Below are 18,606 nucleotides of genomic sequence, written 5' to 3' on the forward strand. Positions count from 1 at the left end.
TGTACTTCCCCACGTACCATTAATACAAATTCTGACCTATTTGCTAGAAGGTCTGTTCGGAGGTCTGAAGGCAGCACCTGGCATACAGATGCTCTGAATGGGGATAGAGTTTTGTTTATGTCGGATAGAAAACTAAAATTAAAAGCTGTCCGTGTTTATGGTGTGCCTGAGGCTGAACTTTTTATTTCACTTTCCATTTATGAGACTGCATCAAAATGTTTACTTGCACAAACTGAAGGTCGTGTAATTTTCCAAGAAAACCAATATTCAATGCACGTTCCTTTAAAAAAGAGTTTGCCTATCATTCAGAATACGCAGTATACAATTGTGCTAAAAAATAATCATATGAACACTTTTTATGGTAGATATTGTGTTCGTTCTGTATCAATAGTAATGGACATTGGTGTTGCAAACATTTTATTTCAACAACCAGACAGTGGATCCTCATCTGTCGAAGAAGGGCAGATTGAAGGTCTACTGTTTTATAATAATTAAAAGTAAGTCTCAGGCATGTATTAGTCTATTAGACTATAATTACCTATTTGATGTATTTAACCAAGATATTTTATTGAAATTAAGTGTATATGATCAGCGTTGTGTTGTTATTTCTGTGACATATCTCTTGTGTATCATTAGGTGCATGATATGATATATTGACTTTTGAACTGATGACAATTATTTCCAGGCCATGAAAATTTTAAGTTCTGTAATAAATGCACTTATTTTTAGTGGTGTTTTTTTTGAACATTTCTAAAGTCATGAGAATATTAACATTTTGTTCAAGCTGATATCATGCTTATTAAATCAGTAGATTTTCACACAGAATTACATTTCGATGGTAAATTATTTGACAATATTCCAACATACTAATTCAGTCAAAATGATATAAATGATTATTATTCCAATTCACAAGAGTATGTTATGAGATCAGTGTGTGTACCACGTGATAAATTGCGTCATAAATGCTACGTCGGAAGGCAAGATTTTGCTTCTAATACCTTCACTATTTCTTCATTTATATGAAACATAGCGCAGTCTACGCCGCTTACAGAGCCCCTTCATCGGTGTTTTACCAGAGTTTGATTGAGAGTTTAGGTTCTTCAAACACCTCGAAAAACCTTTATTCACAATACATCAGTCTGACGGAGCACTGACAAAACATAATTATGGAAACAGATTTGTTCGAGTGTTTGAAGAAAGTAATCTTCTTATCAAACTTCGGTAATAAAACGAAGGCCAGGCTCTTTAAGTGGCATAGACTCTCCTTTGTCTTATTTAAAATTATCTTTGATTGAAGTCTTTATTTTATGCAAAATGTTGCCTTCTGACGTAATAATATTTGATGTAATTTTACACGTGGTATACACACACTGGAGATTGAGTGACTAAAATATAGAAATGGTGTAAAAATAGTCTTGGCATTTTTGTGCCTTATTATTTAACACAACTCTTTGAGCATCTGTCAGAACGCTATACATAAGTTTTATGCAATTGATCGATTTCATTCCAATTATCAAGATATTTTAATCTTGCTAGTGTAAAATAAGTATTGAATGCAGCAGTTTTTGTAGCATTAAACATTGAAGTTTTACTCTGAAATTCAGGCAATTTAAAATTAGCTTTATTTTGATAAAAGAATAACATTTAATAATAATAACATTTTTTTTTATCTTGAAACCTTTTCTGACATTATTATTTACTGATAGTTATTGTGCAGTTTATTTTGCATTTGTCTTGCTTAAGAATGCTTTATTAACACTCATTAAGGATTTAATTGACATAGGACTATATCTTATTGTTTGCTTCAGATAGAGGAAGCAACTTAATCTGATATGTTTTTAACCAATATGTGCTGGTGTCACTTAAAATTCTCTTATTGCTCATGTTGAAAAACACACTTATAACTTTTTGTATAAGTTCCATTTTTATTAATAAATCCTTTGTGTATAGAGTGAGTTATTTGTCAACTGTCTGATGCCATATTTTCGTAACAAATGGTGCATTATTTTAATGTTTGTTTAAATGGTAAAAAATATGAACAACTCAGAAAGCAAGTACTTAGTTCTAGAAACATTTCATTGAAGTTATTAGTCTAAACTTTATTTCTTCATGTTTCAACATCAAACTTTGAACATAAAGTCATAAGGACAACAGTCACATGACCCAACCAATATTAAGATCAAGATAATCACATCTTACAACCATACAAGGCATATTTCTGCTGGAATATTTGACAGAATTTATGTGTTTTTTATGCATTTCAACAAAACAATATACCTGGAAGAAGACCGAAGTTCACAAATTATGTCTTAAATTAACCTAACAAAAGCAACCTTAATAGCTATAATTTTACTTTTGAGACAAATATTCTTTGTTTGCATCCGGAATCTTGTTAAACTTTTTGTTAAAAAATACAACAGATTTTCTAAGAACAAAAATGTGTCTTCATGTTGTTTTTTGCTTTATGTTGAGTTAAACGTTTGTGTCTTTATTACTTATGATATCTGACTTGCAGAAATTATATCTTTAAAAAAGTTTCCTTGTTTGTTATTCTAGAACCTCCTTGATAAACAAATGATCATGAAATGTCTCATTATTGGTGTAATGCAACCCTTGAGCCTTACCTTTAAAGGGAAGGTCATGGTCAAATAAAGAAATATATAAGCAGGTTTCACATTGCTTTTGACCTGCAGTGGCATGAGCGAGCTATTCTGAAAAGTTCTCTGACATCTTATATTCTTTTCAAGAATCATTTCAATGTTTACCATATACACAAATTCAGTGGCAAGTCTACCGGGGGTCACGGAGGGCCCGTGCCCCCCCCCCCCCGCCCCCCCAGCTAGCTGGCAAGTTATGGTTTTTGTCGGCACATCTTTATTGATTTAACTGTACAGATAAGTTTTTTCACAATTTAAAGTTTATAGCGCTTTGAGCAAGAAAACAATTGAATCTGATGTTCGTGTTCCAGTGTTTATGGTATGCCAATTTCAAAATATATTTAATACTGTTTAGTTTACGACACGAATCTCTTGAAAATGACATCAGGGCCCGAACATTCGATAATGATAAATAGGTGCCACATTTCACACAGACAGCTGATTAAAAGTAAACAACTATGGCTGCAGTTATATGTGTAAGTTTACTGTTTTACTACAGTTCCAATCCCGGCGACCCCGGTTCGATTCTTCTCACTGGCATGATATATTTTCTTTTATGAAAAGTTTAACTTATATCACTTCAAGCTATCTTTTTAATAAAATTGTTCTGCCAAACTCCATTGACAGCAAAAACAAATGTTCGTTCCATATTAAAATTATGTATTCCAAAAAAGTTCTATAATTATGTTTATTATAATTTGTGCCCCCCCCCCCCCATAATAATAAGTTGTGCCCCCCCATTTAGAAAGTCCTTGACCTGCCTCTGAAATTGAGCTAAGCACTGTATTTATGTCAAAGCAGATCATTTTAGGGAAGCCTAATATTGTTAAATATTCCAATCAGTCATTGTATGTCTCGTGTATTTGTGTCAAATGTGTTCAAAACAATTCTTTGAAATTGGAAAATGAATTAAAACTTTGAAACAAAATATGAAGTGATGCACTTTAACCAAAATAACACAAAATGGCTGACATCTTGTTTCACTAAATTAAAAAGACTACCTCACCATTTTTTCTTAAATTTCCATGTAAATTTTCTTTGATGACTATTAAGGTACATTGACCAATTGCTAAGAGCCCAAAGTCTGATGTTTGACTTGTCAATAATCAGGTCTTATATGTTGCTGTTTCAAATCATATGATTAAATTCTTGCTTAAAACGTATATGTATCTCTTCAGCATCTATGGGAACTTTGTGTAAACATCACAGGAAGCTGCATTAAAAGACAATTTCCAAAACAAGGGTGATTTTTTTTTACCTAAGTAGACTTACATTATTCTCTACCTGTATGTTCAAAGGTACTGGAAGTAATGGGTTTATTACGGGATGTTGCATAGAGCTTTTCTATTCAACCATATAACCCCCGGCTGGAAGACACTTAAATTATGCCACAACCTTTTGGAAGCAAATTTACCCTTTTGGGGATATAATATCCCCATATTCTGGGATGTCTTCTTACCACACTATTGAACTTTAAATCACTGGCTTGACTGAGAAAAAATGACCCAACATATGTAAATTACATTTTCTGGAACCTTGCTGTCAGGGTCAGATTCAATATTCTTGTTTATCATATTAAAGCTGCACTCTCACAGATATACCATTTTTACAACTATTTCTTTCAATTGGAGATAGTAACGTTTTGTGTAAATATCTGCAAATCAATGATAAATATTGCTGACAAAAAATAGGATCACAGATTTTCATATTTCCATTCAAAATTTTCAATGTCGTATTGATTAAACTTACTTATGGTTCAAGAAAACAGCATAAAACATCAATTTCTGAACTTAAAGCTGCACTCTCACAGATTTACCATTTTTACAACTTTTTAAAAAAAAAAATCATGGAAAGAGCACGTTTTTGCATGAATATCTGCAAACCAATTATAAGAGATTGCTTACAAAAGATCATATCACAGATTTTCATATTTCCATTCAAAAAATTATGTTTTATGGCTTATACCGTTACAAAGGGTTTAAGAAAAATGGATTAAAAAACATTTCTTGAACTTCAATATAAAAAAACAACCCATTTTTTGTCAGCAGTCTTATATAATTAGTTTCAATGGATTTTCGTAAAACTTGGCTTTTTTTAAGACAAAAAAATAAAAAAAAAGTGTCAAAACATTAAATCTGTGAGAGTGCAGCTTTGAATATTAAATCTGTGATTCATTTCTTGGTCAGCAGTCTTGTATTACTGGTTTCCATGGATTTTTGCAAAAATTGGCTATAAGTTGTCAAAACGTTCATTCCGTAAGAGTGCAGGTTTAAATACTGAAGAATAACATACACCCTCCACAACTCTTGCTCATACTTTACACGTGTCTGTCATTCCATTAGTTGCAAAATTTATTCAGTCATTTATTCAATTCATACTGCACAGATTAAATGAGCACCATGGAAAGGTGTTTTACCCATGTAATATATGTTTCTTAACTATGAAGTCAAAATCAATTGGAAGTCAAGGTTTATAATCCCACAGAATTGAAAGGTTTTGGGATGGGAATATTGTTTTGGCGTTTACTGTCATTCTGTCCATCTGGAATCATATTTTGGTAGGTATTGATAAGAAAATGATCAAAATTGGTCAGAATGTTCCTCATGATCAAACCTTGTCACTTGTAAAAGTGGGTCACATGGGGTCAGAAAGATCACTAAGTTAAATCTTAGAAAAATCTTTGGAACACACTTAAGGCATTATACATGGCCAATTATTCATGAAACTTAATCAAAATGTTTTCCTCGATGAACTCTTTGACATATTTAAATCTGGGCCAGGTGATAGAAAACTGGGTCACACCTCAGCAATAGCCATTGTTGGAGGAAAACAATCTATATTCTCAGCATATCAAAGTGCAGATAGGCAAGTTCTAGGCTGATTTTCAACCTACGCATCTGTTCAAAGGTCCTGGAACTCACCTGATAAACAATCTCTGCATCAGATTTTGTATGTTCAATGTGTCAGCCAATGTGGATGTATTCTAAGTCAGTAAGATGCCTCTAGGAAATAATTTAAGTTTATGATTAAGATAGAGCTATTTTGCTACTCTCACTTCACCAATTTTAATTAAGATCTTTCTTCGTGTCATCTAAGTTTTACTTTAAATTTGGCCACATGTAACATAACAATTTTTTTCCAACATATATTTAATCATCCTTCAGCATTTGCTCAAAAGTGGGCGGCCACCTTAACGCCTCTCTGGTAACACGGGAATGGATCAATTTAAGCAATGAAAATTGATTTTACCAAAATAATGTATATTTAAACAAATACATTTGCATAAATTTTCACCATAAGGATGATGACCCAGCTTCCTTTGTGTAGGTGATTAAAAATGAAAACTGAATTTGAAACCTAAAAGTACACAAGCTTTTTATCAATTGTCATTAGCAAGTCAACAGTTTCTTGGTAGGTATATATATATATTTAAATATATTTCGAAGATACATGTATATGATTTCATACAAAATACTTCAACAATTACCAAGACACAGATATAAAATAATGAACAAGGTACAGTTTTTTCTAAAGAAAAAACATTACAAGTTATTTATGTAAGAAGACAGCTGTACATAGAGATCTTTGGCCTCCTGAAAGTGGGAAATTTGTACTGGATCTGGTAGATTGTTTATTTCTCTGACCTGCTCCACTATCTCTAAAAATTCTCCATCTAAATTTAAAAAATCATTTTCATATTCCTGGTGCAGATATTGCATTTCTTGCATCGAGCAGGCGTTTTTGTAATCTTCCACACCTGCAAAATAAAATTATCACTTGCAAAGTCAAACTGCGTTGCCAATTATGCAAAACAATGGTAAATTTAAACAAGAGCTGTCACAGAGACAGCGCGCTCGACTATTCCACCGCTTTTCGGTGTATGGATTGACAGGTTTTGGTGATACATGCATGGATCACTGTTAGATTAGATTTCAGTGCAATACATGATGTGCTGAGATATTTACATAAATTGAATTGGAAAAGTTTTCAGGTAATTTCTAAGTGATAAAAGGGGCATAATTTTGTTAAAATGCTTGATACGAGTTACCCCCTTCTGTGACAGGTTAGGGGCATGATGGTGAAAAAGCGTGCAAAGTTTCAAAGCCATATGGACTTTGAAAATATTTGAGGTGGTACGCAAACTTTAACATAAGAGGTTACGCCGACGCTCAGGTGACTAGGATAGCTCTCCTTATTCTTAGAATAGTTGATCTAAAAACAACAAGCATTCTTTATCATTACCCCAGTATACACACAAACGCTCAAAAAGGCTATCTTGATTTTAAAATAGTTCATAATAATAAGGCTATTTTTTTTCTCATTAAAATATCTTAACTCAGATACAAAAGCGACTTCTATTATGTACTCTGGCCTTAAATATTTGTTTCTGAATTTCCTTACCAATCCTATATCTTGGCCCCAAACAAGGCTTAAGCAGATTAGAGCAAAACCTGACGAGGATTAAGTCGAGATCTTTCTTGTACTTACCAAGGGAAAACTATTTGCGCAATAAAATTAAATTTCAATTTACCTATCAAAGCATCCAAGTGTTTTATGGTAAAATCTTTAACTTTTTTTTAAACATACAAACATATAAAAAGTTTACCATATAATTCTACTTGTGTATGCAGAATGTCCGGAATGCCAGGAAGTGTATCCCCCACTCTTTGATTGCGAATAGAATGGGTGTTCCAGAGATGCTTAATTTCATCCAGCTGCCTTCCAATAAATGGCAGGAGTGCATATTGCAGGCATAATCTGAAAAGTATGAACTGAATCAATATCTTAAGATTTGACTTTAACTATGATTATTAAGAGGTGCTGTGACTGAAAAACAAGGACATTTTTTTATGTTTTTTTTTCATCACATCTTGTACAGCGCTCGAGTGAAAACAGCATTATCAAATCTTTCAGTGATTATCATGTTTAACCATAGATAATTCACTGGTATGTTGATATGTTTTACCTACCTTTGTATAGGATCTGCCCTTTCCAATCTATTGTCCCTCTCCAACAGCTGAAATAGTAAATAGAAATATTATTTTATTTCAGGATAACTGGTAGATTTTGATTTTGGAATTTAGGTTTTAGTATTACTTTTTAAAGTTTCAGTATTCACATATCTTTAAAAAAATATTTTTTTTAACTTGAGTGTTTTCCTACATGTGCATTATAGGCAAGGAATATTAATCCTTGTAAATTATTATGATACCAACCTTGATTTCATTCATCCAGTAGTCTGCCCGTGCATTTCTCAAGTAACCCCACCATCTCTCAATGCGCTGTAACATATAATTCAAAAGTTAAAATAAGATCAAACTATGCTTAAACAAGATTCTACCAAGTATCAGAGAAATTAGTAAAATTTTCCAAAATGATCATGCAAAAGTTAAACAAACAGTCTAAAATCCAAATGGGCACAATTATGCTAAAATTTATGTAGAGTTAACAGATCTGCAATCATCACAGAGTTTAATGATGCTGATAACTTGTAGGTTGGTTTGATACAGTCTTAAATTGAGGATGGATGACTGATTGACTGGATGGTCGGACAGACTGGAGGAAAACCAAAAGTCCTCTCCAGTCCAGTACAGGGCTTTTAAATTGTTGATACTGTTTTAAATCAAAATTCAATACCTGATTAGATGTGGATCGTCCATATAAAAAAGCTCGTTCACTGTCCCTAAGAGCTCTTTGAACTGCTGCCACTGCTCCATTTTCAGTGCCTCTGTCACCTCGGACTCTTAGAGGGAACCCTTCGAATTAAACATTAGATTGACATATTTAATCCACTCAGAACATCAGGACAATAATTGTATTGATTCACACAATAACACAGACATTTTTCTCCTGTTATTATATACAAAATGTATCAAACCATCAACAAGATATTATACAAATATGTGTACTTACCACCTTCTTGGTTGACTGCTTCTATGAAGTATGATGCAATAACTTCTGGTCTTTTGTTTGTAATTCCTGCCTTTAACCACATCACCTTCCTGCTGAAACTAATTGATTTCATGATAGGTGTTATTTGATATATACAACAATATTATCAAAACTCATCACACTGCAGAAATTTCAAATGCAAATTGCAAGTAAATGCATGAAGTATGTTCAATAGCTTAAATCTTAAATAGCAGTATTTATATAAATAGTATCGTAGAATTGAGACTTGTTTTGTTTTTTTACAACTACAAACTACAAATATTAATTCTCTTTTTTAATGAACTGATTCAAGTCATTTACGACCTCATGTTCATTTTTTTGTAAAGTTTTTGTAATAGCTGTGTTGTTTTAAAAAAAGAGTTTTAATTCTGGACATAACAAGAGCTGTCACGCTCGACTATTCTGCCGCTTTCAGTGTAAGGATTGAAAAGTTTTGGTGAAACATGCATGGATCACTGTTTGATTAGATTTCAATGCAATACATGATGTACGGAGATAATAACATAAAATTTAATGTGGTTACATGCAAAATTTTAACCAGAATTTTTAAGTGCAATAATAAAGGGCCATTATTTGCAAAAGACAGACAGTTATCTTACTTGATTATTCAATTAGGTTGTGTGGTTTAATACCATTGTATAAAGTCTCAATGCAAGACCTCAAGTAGTTGCAGAGTTATTAACATATGTGTGCTTGCACGCAAAACCTTAACCAAGGGGTGATTAACCAAGGGGTGACACTGAAGCCGACGCTGATGCTTGGGTGAGTAGTATAGCTCTCCTTATTCTTCGAATAGTCGAGCTAAAAATGAAAAATAACAATTACCCATCTATGCATCCATGTATATAGATCCCATAGGGAGCAAGCTTGTCATATCCATCTGAAACAGAATTAAAAAACATACACAATTATTTACTTCAAATGGCATGTTTTAAAAAAATAGAACCAACAAACTCTCTCAATTGGTCATATATATATTGATATGAAATGTGTTATTGCCATTATTTCTTAAAATAAGAAATAACACATGACACAACAGACATGAACAGTTACTGGATTGTATGAAAACAGATGATTTCTTGGCCATTCCCTTACTATTTTATGTTCCGCCAGAGAACAAATGAACGGAAAGACAAACTGACGTCAGAAAAACTGAATTCGTCTCAATGATTTGCTAGAAATTTACAACCTTTTTAAGGCAAAACAATACTAATTATGTGCATTTATTTTGTGTTTAATGCTGTAAAAGTACTTTTGCTTACTGGAACCACCTTTCTTAATATATTTACATACATAACAGATGGTTTGACAAATTTAGTTTTTTCTATTTAAAAAAACAAGAACTTAAATACTTGAACATACCCAAATGCCATACATAGTTTGGGCCCTGCAACAGAAATATGTTTCATCTCAATATTTCATGGACTAAGAACAATTTTGACACATTCAAAATAAATACAAGTATTTCTGATCCTTTATTGGAATATCTAAATGAAACCTTATCATAATCATAAGCATTCATCACATCAAACAGGGTCGCCCATCAAGCATGTCTTCAAAAATATGGCATGACCTTAAGTGTAATAAGTTTCCTTAAAGATGTTGGCGTGTTGATGGGCTCTGTGACTTATTGAGTAAAAAGTTTGATGACAAATGATTATTGGTGAAACTAAATAAAAAGTCTTACAAAATTAGTTTTAAATATATAATACAATTTTGTGCATAAATTTAATGTTATCAATTACTGATCATAATATTTTACCTCAAGCATTAAGTGCTCTGACAGGTAAGCTTTAAATGGGTAAAAAAATGTTTCAATAATTGGAATGTTCTCATTGAAACTGCTTATGTTCAAAATTCCTTAAATCTTTTGGAATTTGCATTTTATTAGCTTACCCTCGAAATGTATTGGCGGCGTCTCAGTCTATGGCGTTTTCGTCTTTCCACTCCCTCTGGGTCAATTATTCGAACTAGTTCTCTGCTTAGTTCCCTGAAAAGTATATCAAGAATACCTGCAAATCGCCCAACATAGAAAAGTGAATGTTAAACTAAACAGACATATATCAAAATCAATCAAACAATAGTGTTCTACCCAGGGTGTAGTGCAGTGCCTTAATAGCTTAAAATGTGACCTTCACCAGAATAGTTTGTATAGATAATATAGTTTAATACATGGTCTGTAATGTCCTGAAATATGGTCTGTAATGTCACCAATGTCTGTTATGTCTGGTAGCTAATGCCCATGGTCGTTAATGTCTGTGACCTGTTTAAACTACAGTATACTAAATAGTTTACATCATTACAACTTTAAACCAATTTAACATTTAATGTAGCCATTGGACCAAGATGACTCTGTTCCACTCACCTGAGTAATATGTTCTTCCAGTCATCAATGAATGTGAAGTTTTTATGCAGTAAAATCAAAAAAAGAGCAAGTTTTGACCCCCATGTCACTATTTAAAGAAAACTGGATGAAGACCACTAGAAAATGCCTTGTAACAAATATCTTAGCTCTAACTTTTGTGCTATAGATGAAAAAAGTTTTACATTTGTGTAGCTCTTGTATCAAACATGTATGCTATTATAATGCTGATTTTGTTGAAAGGTTACCACTCTAAGAACTTATAATATAATATATATAAATATAGCCAGGGCTTTTCTGCCCATTTTTGGAAAAAGACACTAGACATTTCTGAAAATTTGCATCAAATTGTGGAATTTAACAGTTAAAAATAAAAAGTGTTCTAGTCTCCTATGAATGAAGAAATTATTTAAAACAATTTCCCCTTAAAAAAGACCCAAACAAGCTGAAAGATCAATCCTTGTGGTGTAGTCATCACAATTGCAATAATTCATGGCGGATAATATTTAATACTGATCTCTGATTGTGATGAAAATCAATGATTTCTGAATTCAAGTATCCCCAAACTTTACATCACATAATGTTTTTAGGAGGTTGATTGAACCAGTACATGTAACAATACTTTCGCCATTTTTTATTTATTTTTTTAATTTTGGTTTGGATTTTTTTTCTTAAAATTGAGACAAATATCACATATTTTGCTTTGGGAATGTGTCGGATAGTCAGACCTTTAGGTACTATAGAAAAAAAACAGTGAGAGTGTTTAGTAGGTGTGAGAACAATTATATTACCTTGTTATTCTCATATTGTGCTTTACTGACAACGTCCTTCGTAGCTGCTCTGACCCAGCAACACCATTACTAATTTCACTCTGAAAAATATAATTGTATTATTAATATTAAAAAAAAGAAAAGCGGATAAGGAACAAATGCTGCGATACATAATTCTGTTTCTGTTATATATGCTTATATATGCTTCTCACATTACTTCTATTTATAATGTTCCTCAAACATTAATCCTTACATCTAAGTTGCATCCACCTTTAATTTGATATGTTAACTAAATCCCTTTAAAATGCCAGATTATTCTTATAAGTTGAGTTTTTAAACATAGTCAGTGTTTGACAATTTGATCCAATAAGCAAATTAACTATGTTTTGTGTTACCGTGGCTTGATTAATAATGTTGACCACATTATCATCAAGTTGTCCTCTTCTCCGCAACCCGAGAGACGGTATCAGCTTCCTTTGCAGATAACTGAAACTACAAACACGTTACATAAAATACAATTAAATGCTATTAACCATTTGACATAAATTATCTTAAAGTGTAACATAAATATCTGATGCAAAGTATTATGTACATACAAATAGTGAAAATTGATATAAATGGTTATCAAAATATAAGTGTTTAACAATTTCATCTCAATACAAGTTATGCACCAGTCATTCAATTGTAATCACGCCCCCCCCCGGTCCGGGAATAGCCGGGACTTTGACTTTCGGTCCAGCAAACCCCGGGTAAAATCTCCGCCCTCCGGGGTCGGACTGATGGTCAAAACCCCGCCAAATTCCCACGCACCCCAGGGAGACTAGGTAAGGCAAATCCACCGCTATATTTTGCCCAAAGTTAAAACCACCGCATTCACCCGGCACTGCGGGGCCACCTGAAAGGTAAATACACGGCCCATGTCCCCGGCTATCCCCCGGACCTTGGGGGGGGGGGGGGGGGCAGTGGTTACAATTGACTGGTGCATTAAGCAGATTAAACATTCTTTTCAAATTTCAAGGTTAAACAATTTCAGACATATTAAATAATTGACTCAAATCTCTTTAAGTTTATGTGCTGCCTGGATAGACAGACCATAATTTTGGAATTATATTCACCGCCTGTGCCTTGAAAATTTAGATAAAAAGTCAACTTAAAATACAAAATCAGGCCAAAATAGCTATGATAATGGCAATTTTACATTTTTTAAAATTATTTTTACAAACATTATAAGGTGAAAGACTTAGTCTTGTCAAGATTTTGTCTCTTTTTCAAGAATTTCATTGCCTTTTTATTCATAAATGTAATCTGCGTTTGTCAAATTGGCAAAAAAGTGAATTTGATGAAATTACTGATTACATTTTATCAGTATACCTTCGCTAACTCAGCAATTAATTTCTAGAATACATGATTCTTACCTTATGGTACACTCATGTCTGGTTTCTAGAAGATGGTGTATCAACCTATAGTTGTAACCCAAGTGATGGTATTGTCGGATATGCTCCTTTATATCTGTAAATTATCAGAAGACTACAGTGACAGTAAATAAATACTAAGTATACCGTGCATACCAGGAGTGATCCAGAAATGTAATTTATTCATAGTTTGGTAGAAGGAATTAAAAAATAAGTGTGCAACACATTTTGAATTTGTCTTTTGACCCGCTTCAGCAACAGATCTATGCAAGGTTGGAGCTCGTGTAATAATGATGTACGCGGCAAATTAAACAATGTAGTTTTACATACCTCGCAAATGTTTAGAGTTACGCCATCATTTTCTTGAATTAGTTGCATTTGCACAACTTTATACATTTGGCTACATTAAGTTAGCAGACTCATGCATAACTCTGTGCAAATTTTACGTAGAGATTTCTATATTTCTCTAATGACACAAATAGATCTGATTATGACAGGAAAGCCGCGAATTTGTATTGCATGTAAAAGTTTATTCCCTGTGCTCACGGTTTACTGTAAATTTATCCAGTTTTTAATGAAAATTACTTCAAGCTCTGAATAGTCTAAGTAACTACACTTGACTTTGTGTATTACACATGGCTTAAGCGTAATTTTGAGTATAAATTATTGCTTGGTTCAAATTCGTCGGAGGATGTTGAACACAGCTTCCTTGATTGGACATTGCCATGATGCATCATTTAATCGATTACAATTTTTTATTTGCGAATAGTTTTATTAAATAATATTATATATAGCTCACTCTTGGTATACTGTATACCGAGTATTATATATTACCTACAAAACATTACCAAGAATTATAATTATGTTACTTATGTATTATATATTTTATGCTTATATGTAATCAGCTGTTAATTCAGTGTCCTTTGTTGTTATTATGAAGTTTGGTTTGGTCCATTCTTATCCACCAGTGAATACGTTAGAATAATCATTATCAGGGGCGTAGCCAGCGTTACGCACTTACGTAACATCAATTTGAGAAATGAAAAAAATATATATCGCAAAAATGGCATCAAAATCGAGGGCATAGCTAAATATTGATATCAAAATATTATAAAGGGAAGAACAGGCTATAGTAAACATTGATTCTCTGTACTAGATAGCTTACTGTGGCTAAACCAATCACTTTGTTACTACGAAGTCAGCGGCCTCGAACCTATAAATCACTTCAAATACACATCAGTGCTCAACATGTTAGTTCCATTTTCATTGTTGTCCCCTGGGACCCCCCCCCCCACCCCGAGCACCTTCGGCTACAGGTGTAGTCGCCCTTCCAACCCCCCATCCGTGCGTAACATTAAGTAAAGGCTGACTACGCCCCTGATTATCATGCCTCTGATGAATTCTATATTACAATGCAAAACAGCTTTAACAATGAAAATATGCACATACCTTCTGTCACGCGCATTTTGTCACACTCTTAGTCCCCACGGCTATGAACTTTAAAAAAGACAATCAATCTCGCTAAATGCCGCGATACTTTGGCATAATCATTCCCGGGGAAATCTAATAATTATAATCTCCGGGTTTTTGACTTTTCATTCCCGGGGATAATAATTATGATCTCCGGAAATTTTGGTTGCACTTATTGATGATTATTATTATGATCTCCGGGTTTCTGACTCTTTTTCCGGGGATAATTAAAATTATGATCTCCGGAATTCTTGGTTGCAATTCCCGGAGATGATTATTATTATGATCTCCGGAATTCTGACTCTTTTTCCGGGGATAATTATAATTATGATCTCCGGGATTCTTGTGTGCAAATCCCGGAGATAATTGTAATTAAGATCTCCGGAGAAAATTAATTCCCGGGGATAATATTTTTTCTATTGAAATATATAGGCAAAATTATGATCTCCGGAAAGGTGAACTCCGGCCTTCCATAGTTATCCACCATCTATTTACTTAATCGCATGTTAGCAAAGATAATTGAAGTATAGTTGTTTATCTATGACGTTTATATTTAATTATGTATGGAAACCCATTAACTCAAAATAAGATATTTTTTATTGGCAAAATCACAACTAGTCTGATGTTTTGAACATGACTTATGTCAAACAATTTTGAATACGTGATATTTATTAGTTTGTTGTAAGTTTATTGTATATCATGTGGCTAATTGTATGTTAAACTCTTTGCAAATGGAGGAATAAAATAAATACATATACATATAAATCAAATCGATGGAACATAATAATACAAAACCTGTAAAAAAAACTTAGGTTATCTTAACGCTAGTTTGCATATTTAAATGAATTGATAGGCTAATAGCAGGTATTAGATTACTTTTGGTAAATCAATAACCATTTTGTCTAACTTGGACTAAATCAAAGAATTGAACAGGCTCATACAATTCACCGCTGCTCGTTATTATCCTACAAACAGACCATGTGTGGCACCCTGCCTGGCCGTGTGTGGGACCCAGCCTGGCCGTGTGTTGGACACTGCCCGGCCGTGTGTGGGAACCTGCCTGGCCGTGTGTGGGACCCAGCCTGGCCGTGTGTTGGACACTGCCTGGCCGTGTGTGGGAACCTGCCTGGCCGTGTGTGGGACCCCGCCTGGCCGTCTGTGGGACCCTGCCTGGCCGTGTGTGTGACCGTGCCTGGGCGTGTGTGGGACCTTGCCTGGCCGGGTAGGGTACCCTGCCTGGCCGGGTATGGTACCCTGCCTGACCGTGTGTGGGACCCTGCCTGGCCGTGTGTTGGACACTGCCTGGTCGTGTGTGGGAACCTGCCTGGCCGTGTGTGGGACCCCGCCTGGCCGTCTGTGGGACCCTGTTTGGCCGTGTGTGTGACAGTGCCTGGCCGTCTGTGGGACCCTGCCTGGCCGGGAATGGTACCCTGCCTGGCCGTGTGTGGGACCCTGCCTGGCCGTGTGTGGGACCCCGCCTGGTCGTGTGTGGGATCCTGTCTGACCGTGTGTGGCACCCTGTCTGCCTGGCCGTGTGTGGTACCCTGCCTGGCCGTGTGTGGGACCCTGCCTGCCCGTGTGTGGCACTCTGCCTGCCCGTGTGTGGGATCCTGCCTGTCCGTGTGTGGCACACTGCCAACCATACAATGAAAACTACAGAGACGAGAAAAACTTAATGTTTAAGAATCTACTCACCCTCATCATTATCACTCTCCTCGCTCGCGCTACTTTTGTCGTAGTCGTAATTCTCTTTCATGTAGCGGGGCGTTGTCGGTCTTACTACTTCCGGTTTCAGGTCCGCCTTTGAGGACCCTCGTCTGAACCTGTTCATCGGTCGGCTGCGGGCACTCACTTGGTCGTCGCTGGATGGCTTGTTTCTGCGCGCCACTCTTCGTTTGTCGGTAGCCTTATGATGGATTGGCATACGATCACTGATGATAAAACACACACGCATTTTCATATAGAAGAGATACAAATTCGCAATGTATGCATCATTTTGTACAAAAGTGATAATCAGGGCATTGTAGTCTTATATTCATCTTTATTGATAGGATTTAAAGCATTTTCTGGTTTCGATATTTTTTGTCAAAGGCTTGAATTCATTTTGCATTTAGCAAGTCATTTCTTACTGATAGAGCACGGACAAATTTGACACCGCTAAAATTTTAATGTTATTTAAATTAAACAAGATGTTTATCAATACTTTGATTTATGTTAAACATTGAACCCTTCCTTAAACGTAAACAGATAAGACAAACATAATGTCTCTAAAATGAAAGATTGAAATAGATGAATTGCAATTTAAAATCACAAAACTAATTTACAAAACATATAAAAAGCATACCATGCTACTACCAAGTGTTAGTTATCTAATACCCGGTGACTTCGTAAATAGTAATAATAATATAAATGATTTAAACATATATCAACATACTCAAAATCCCTGACAATCCTTAGCGTCTCCATCATTTTGTCTGCATCAATTTAGCTATAAATCACATTGACATTATGTCTCGGTAATGACAAAACAGAACACTCACAAACCAATGTTACAGAAGGCTCTGCAAGCCATTAATTAAACCTTTATCGTACCACACACCAAAATACACATGTACACATATATTTATATGATTTCAATGCAAATTTGCACCCATTAGATGCATAATGGAAATACATAATGAATTTGTAAATGAATTGAAAAGAAAGCAAATCGTTGGTTTTAAATGGAGCTTGGCTAGTCATTCGATAAGGGGTTCAAATTCATTTATCTCATATCAATAGATGGTGATCAATTAAAAATCATTGAATGGCTGACTGCAATGCAAACATTATTCCTGATTCGAAATCCATCGTTTGTGATATAAAATGAGTTGGACAAATGTCATTGATAGCGAAATAAAAGGCACTCTGTTTATTTAATGTTTTTGATTGAAGGCAGAACTATAAAAATCATTATAATCGTTATCAAGGAAAGAATTCATTTCATAACACCTTTAGAGCTGCAATATTCTATGTTTAATTGTATGGAGGGTAGTTAGTTCAGATACATAGGTTTGGTGAATAAGTAAGTATTAAAGCATAGTATCATTATCAAGGACATCTTTATCCGACGCTTTACAAAAAAACCGGATTATAGTCGCATAACCATTTATGTCGTGTAAATACATACTAACATTCTTTAACCTTTTAAGTGGTCTGCATAATATTGTCTAAATTATCAACTAACTGGGCCAGCCACTGTTTATAAATACCTCATCATCTGATGAAAATCAATTACTGACTGCTGATTTACTGAAATAAATGTATTGGCAAATTTGAAAATATCGCATTTTCATTAGACAATATATTATGTTGACTATTAAATATATTTAGGGTTTAAACAAAGAAGCCAATTTCAATTCGAGTCTGTCCGTCTTGAATAGTCGTCCATTGCTTACAATTAAATGGCCTCAAAAGCTTATTTTATCAGTAAGATACGCACTCGATGTACAGGTTATTCTTTATTGGAGGTCTTTATGAAATCTTACACGAATGCATAATTTTCTTAATGTTTAAAACTATAGTTTGTCGAATGGGATTGCAGAATTTTTCAAATATGCTGTACATTTATTTTGGTATATCAGCTGTCAGCCGTTAATGAATGTAATCGGTAGATTTAAACAGTGACTGGGTAAGGAGACATATTAATATAAACTCAAATACTACGCTGCTTAAGGGGGTAATTGGTATGCATTTATCAAATAAATGGGCCCGGTGTCTGTGACACTTCAAGTAAATATATGGACAATGGTATTTTGGTAAATGCATTCTTAATACCTTTGACGCAACATTATAATACCTTAATGAAATGATAATGTATATAATTGTTATTTTTTTTGTTGACTGGCAAGGCCCCTGTCATACAATCAATGTTTTCGCCCACTACACAATGGTTAAAGATTATTGGTATTTATTTATAAAAATAAAAAGTCTGATGCGACGCA

General features: G+C 34.3%; 2 protein-coding genes across 3 annotated transcripts in view; both read right to left on the reverse strand.

Annotated features, from left to right (window-relative positions):
• Nucleotides 1-18,606, reverse strand: part of LOC128209165 (leucine-rich repeat-containing protein 74B-like) — a 40,643-nt gene that overhangs the window by 15,653 nt on the left and 6,384 nt on the right. Inside the window, exons 1-2 of one of the 2 annotated variants that reach the window (XM_052913071.1) lie at nt 17,058-17,191; nt 16,319-16,554 (exon numbers count right to left, since the gene is read on the reverse strand). In XM_052913071.1, the coding sequence (XP_052769031.1) occupies nt 16,319-16,554; nt 17,058-17,092 (271 nt within the window). In that variant the 5' untranslated portion in view covers nt 17,093-17,191. Of the gene's footprint in view, nt 1-16,318; nt 16,555-17,057; nt 17,192-18,606 lie in introns of those variants that run through there. The other variant, XM_052913070.1, reaches the window with a different exon arrangement.
• Nucleotides 5,980-15,001, reverse strand: LOC128209166 (uncharacterized). The gene is made up of 13 exons (XM_052913072.1): nt 14,603-15,001; nt 13,157-13,250; nt 12,137-12,233; nt 11,763-11,842; nt 10,506-10,599; nt 9,972-9,996; nt 9,435-9,489; nt 8,571-8,668; nt 8,295-8,413; nt 7,874-7,939; nt 7,628-7,674; nt 7,264-7,415; nt 5,980-6,414 (listed from the first exon to the last, which is right to left on the reverse strand). Exons 1-13 carry the CDS (start codon nt 14,616-14,618, stop codon nt 6,200-6,202), a joined length of 1,158 nt encoding a protein of 385 aa, XP_052769032.1. The 5' UTR covers nt 14,619-15,001; the 3' UTR covers nt 5,980-6,199.

Source organism: Mya arenaria, chromosome 11 (genome assembly GCF_026914265.1).
Source record: "Mya arenaria isolate MELC-2E11 chromosome 11, ASM2691426v1".
NCBI lineage: Eukaryota > Metazoa > Mollusca > Bivalvia > Myida > Myidae > Mya > Mya arenaria.